A 5,272-nucleotide genomic window follows, 5' to 3' on the forward strand; every position below is an offset into this window, starting at 1 on the left:
TCAAAGGATTCAAAACTGTTCTTGTTTTAAGCTAACTTTTCAAATGCCAGAACATACACATTTATGATCTCCCTATAGTATTCACTGTTCTTATAGGGACCTCTAGAGGCTTATCTGGAGGGACCTGGCCATCTTTATTCCTGTGAGCAACCTTTAGAAATCCTACATCAAAGAAACCCAGGATCCTATAGTGATAGTGATAACCTCTGCTTCAAAATAATCCATTTCAATGTGAGGAAACATAGCATGTTATCAGACTGATTTCGTAGGTAGGTTGGACAGGCAGCTGCAGGAAGCATCATCAGTGATTAGCTCACATCCTCAGTCTGTCTTCAGTAGCCCACTGACTCCCAGCCTGAAGGCTTCTAGACCCAGCACAGTGGTAAACAAACATTGGAGTTCAAAGCCCCTGGCTTCACTTGTGCTGCTGACAAAAGAAGTAGGCTCTTAAGGAGGGCAGTGTATAAATGCTGGAGTTACTACCCGATGTGTTTGATTGGCCTCCATCTCCTCCTATCACTTGGGACCCAAAGAACAAACGTAGAGAGGGAGAGAAAAACCTGCACCTACAAAAACAAAACAAAACAACAACAACAACAACAACAACAACAAAACACAAAAAAAAAACCACACCAACCCCAAAGTGATATCCTAGACAGAACAAATAGGGCCATAGAATGAAATTTCCAAAACTGATTTTTAAGTTAGACACATTCCAAAGTCAGACACCTAGAACTGTGATTTTATTTCTAATACGCATCATGTGTCTGTGCCAGCTGTCGTAGGAGAACATCAGCTGCCCAGCACCTTGTAAACCTAAGCTTAAGTGTGACAGGAAGCTCCAAAGTTTAACTACCCAATTCAGGGTGCATTGACGGCAGTTCCAAGAGGGTCTGTTTTGAAACTGATTGGCAGAGCATGTAAAGAGGTGCTCACTTGTCTCACAATTGTTCAGAACAATGAAGAGCCATGCATGCTGGGACTCTGATTACTTAGGAGAATAAAATGTGCACAGACATTTGAAACAAGAATACTAGTATTCTTGTAATCCTTTGTAGTAGTAATCCTTTGACTATATTAACAAAGAATATATAGATTCGGATAATGCTTAGATTATAGGTAGAGATCTTATGTTCTTTCTAAAAATAATGAAAGGCAGAATTTAACAATATGTTTTATTAAAAATACCATGAAGGATAATTGATTTCAGTAATAATAAGAAATGTTACTGACCAATCAGCTACAAAGACATTTTCTTCATACCACAATATTCCATATCTACAGAATTTTCCTATTCCTGTTGAATCATTATAACACATCTTTCCAGCAGGGAGCTGCCTTGTCTGGAATAGTAAATAACACCACACTTATTCTTGATTCTTTTTTTTCCCTTTAACGATTAATATGCTGATGAATTTTCTAGTAGGATCAATTTGAACGCTGGTTGAATAAATTATTAGCTCTAAACCCACAAAGTCTGATTAGAGCAACACTTTTGCCTGCCTACCTGTGAATTATAAAAGAATACTGATTGTATGATAAGCAGAGCAAGTGGTAACCAAAACTGCCAGGAAATGCTCACCAATTCCACACACAAAAAAAAAACCACGTTCATTAAAAAGTTAGAGACTAGCTGTGCAGTTAATTGTGGCAGTCCTTATGAAGCAATTGCAGGCTGCCAAGTGCTACTGGATCAAATAATGGACCGAAAGTGAGAAAACAAAACAATTGACCTACAAAGGAAAGACTAGACATAAGATAGTCATCATTTAAAATTCATTTCTTTAGTAGGGAGAAAAAAATCAGGAATTTTTTCACTTTTTCATCTACTTTTTAAGGTTCACATGTATAAATGACAATATCCTGACCTATTTAATTTGTCTGGAGTTCTGCCAGGTTTTACTAATACAGTAAGCAAGTGGAAGAACAAATCTCTTTATAGAGCAAGATTCTGTTTGTCTCCCATTACAGCTACAGTCTTTCTTCACAGGTCACAAGTGAAAGCATTTAAGCACGTTTAACTTGCTTTTACGCAAAGAGGGCCTTTTAATGAACTGCAAAGACGTGTTTAAATCCTTTTCTTGATAATGCTGATTTCCTGAATCAGGATACAACCAGGAATTTGACACAGGGCTACATGAACAGTAATACTTTTCCTTTGTATTGTTTCTCATTACAGAGAATAGACTTGTTAATATAGGTAAACAGTGAATGTTTTTATTCTCTTGGTGCTACTGACTGGATCTAATTTGAAGAGACCTTGCAAGGACACCTAACAGAGAGACATTGCCTGCAAGAAACACAGCCTAAAATGAACACTGACAGCCTTGAAGTGGAACAGACAGATGGAGTCATGTTTGTCAGAGTCCCACAAGCCTTTATTAAACACAGGCAGGTCTGATGACTGTGCAGAAAGGGAACAAGTTAGGTGTTAAAAGGAGGCAGCACGCTCTGTGATATGTGACTGCATTAGAGACAATAGACAAGGCTTCATCTTTTCCAAGTGGAAATGCATGTAGTGAAGAGCCCTTTGTGGCTGACCTCTCTCTACATGCAAAATTTGCACAGATTCAAAGGAAAAGGTGATGACTTTATTTACCCAGCAAACATGCTGAGTAACATATCTCCCAACCAAAGTCCTTCCCACAGTGCTCAGCAGACTGTGAGTTCAGCAGCACACAGTACAGAAAATTTTGCCTCAGAACAGGCAACACGAAGCGGCTGTCTTGCTTTTTCCTATCTCGTAACCCTGATCTGAGGTGGTATGAAGCTGCTCACTGGAGATTCAGAGTCACTTCTCCCCTCAAAACATGGAGCATTTTTAGTAAGTAAGCAGACTTGGAAACTGTTCATTCCACACATGTGGAACGGAAACAGAGCCTAGAGAAGAATTGGGTTAGTCACAATGCCTGGAAGCCTAAAAAAAAAAAATCCACAAAGCAAAACAAAATAAAAAAACCCAGTCCTCCCTACTTTGAAGATACAGTATTCTCCTCAAACACATGAGAAGGAACAAAATGTTCTCCTGTAAGGACACACACACTTAAGATTTGATTAGGTACCTTTATCAGTCACCTTCCTATTAATCTTAAAATTTATAATGCTGCCACATGGATAGTCCTAAATTTAGGAACAATCCCTGTTCCTTGTGGATGCTGATGCATGGTGAAACAATAGAAAAGCCTGGGAAAAGCAGTGTAGGACTCACTGGCTTATGAGAAAGATTCTGGGGTGTTCACCATGTCCAGCAGCAGGACCAGGCTATCACTGGGGACTCTTAATCCAAGTCTCTGCATTTCAAGTGAATGAAGATAACAGTGGCTGGTGGATCCCTTAGAGCAAATCTAGATGCCCAGACCTATTCGATAGGGAGCACTGGAAGGCTAGAGTAACCATTATTCTTTCCTGGCAAATAATCGTATCCTTCCTGTTTCCTGAAATACAGTCTCTATGTTGCGGATTTTTGCCCCAGGAGAAATTCAATATTCAGCCAGGTATAGCAGGAAGAAAAGCTACCTCTGGACAAGGGCAGGACCTGAACATGCTGTCCCGTAAGGGTAAAAGCAGAAGACTGGCCAGTTGCATGGGATTTTTGAGCAGATAAGGAGGCCTCATGGTGAAGAAATCTTAAAGGGATCCAAAATTCATCTAGGCATCGTTCACATACTAAAAATGCCAACAAAGGTCTGTATACAGTTCATGTTTGAGATCAGTCAAGTTTTTTTGGTAAGGATGGTGCTGATATTGATTTCCTGCTGATTTCATGGAGGAGCAGAGACCCAGTATTTCCAGTCACCAAGAAAACTATGATGACAGCTGAGGGGAACCAACTAAGACTTCGTTTCAGTAATTCTTCAAGTCTAATAAGCGAGGGACATTAAACTCCTTGCTCTTCCTAGCTACACAAATTCCACTGGATTAACACCAATCCCTATGAAAATTTAACCCCAATGAAGTAAAGGTGGTTTAAGTCATGCTAGTTTCTTTGACCCATATATCCTACATTTGGTAAGTCCTCCTCATTAACTAAATGACCATGCGTGGGGGTGAGGAGCAGAGGACATGAGCATGTTCCACTGTAATTGTGTAATTGATGGTCAGCTTCCCGATTACCTACACCACCTTATTAAATGATACTATGGCACAAGGGAAGCCAAGTAGATGAGGAAAACGTTACAGCAATCTGATTGCTGACTCCCTTGCAGCACTCTTGAAGTAGTGGTAGTCATTAAAACATTCCATACGGTTTCCTAAGTTAAATTAAAAACAGAGCAGACCCAGATTTTGATAAGAACAATCTCAATAGGATTCAGGGTAACGGGTCGGGTACAGGAGTGCCTGTCACGCCCTATGCTCTGTCCATAATCTAAAGAATACGACACTGTAGAGTAAGTGAAGAAGAGCCAGTGGCATGCAAAGATCAGAGCAACACGGTAGGCACACATGGACTTGCTGGAATGTTGCTGAGTCTACTCCAGCTGTCAAAGACCACTGCACAGCCCCCAGATCAAGATCCCTTTGGAACTTCCACGCGTAGCAATGGGCTCTTGTATTCCCGCTACATCTTCTTTCCTGAGCACCGGATTTCACACTGCCTGCGTGCACTGCATACACAAAGCCATGCCTCCACATTACAAGCAGCAATGGCTATTTGTCTCCTTGCTCTTCATTTTCCACCCATGCAAGGAACGTTCCTGGACACTGCTCCTTGCTGCCGTATCTGCTGGCCTTCCCGGAACATAAAGGAAGGAGTCAGCTCCGCCATTCGATAATTTCTGTGATTACATTTTTGACATTTTTCCAGAAGTCTCCAAAGAGGTTCTCCTTTTTCCTTCCTTGACCACAAATTCAATGGAATGATTAGCATCTAAGGATGATTTATAAGCGTTTGAATGTTTTTGTTAGACTACAGTTTTCCAAAATCTCCTCAGGCACAATTACTTCCTTCTTCTGACTGAACATTTAAACTTAATGATCAGAAGTTACATAACTAACTATAAATGACATTATACGTGATTACGTATGTCGTAACTACAAACCACATAACTCTGATAGTTGCAGCTACGGCTCATCACTCACATTATTTCCTCACCACCCGTCCTAACGCTTTCAGAAACGGGAGGAAAATTACGGAGAGAGCTCCCTTATGCCCAAGCAGCGCCTGCAGGGCGGTGCCCATCGCCACACCCGTTACCCGCAGCGCAGCGCAGCACAGCGCAGCACAACCCTCCCCTCTCACACAGCCGCTCCCGGCCCCAACTGCCGCGCGTGA

At 41.2% G+C, this 5,272-nt stretch overlaps 1 protein-coding gene across 1 annotated transcript in view; it reads left to right on the forward strand.

Annotated features, from left to right (window-relative positions):
• The first annotated feature begins 5,022 nt into the window (after positions 1-5,022).
• SLC30A1 (solute carrier family 30 member 1) overlaps positions 5,023-5,272 on the forward strand; it is a 6,349-nt gene continuing 6,099 nt past the window's right edge. Inside the window, exon 1 of the mRNA XM_019613484.2 lies at positions 5,023-5,027. Within this exon, the coding sequence (XP_019469029.2) occupies positions 5,023-5,027 (5 nt within the window). The remainder of the gene's footprint in view (positions 5,028-5,272) is intronic.

This window comes from Meleagris gallopavo, chromosome 2 (genome assembly GCF_000146605.3).
Source record: "Meleagris gallopavo isolate NT-WF06-2002-E0010 breed Aviagen turkey brand Nicholas breeding stock chromosome 2, Turkey_5.1, whole genome shotgun sequence".
Taxonomy (NCBI): Eukaryota; Metazoa; Chordata; class Aves; order Galliformes; family Phasianidae; genus Meleagris; species Meleagris gallopavo.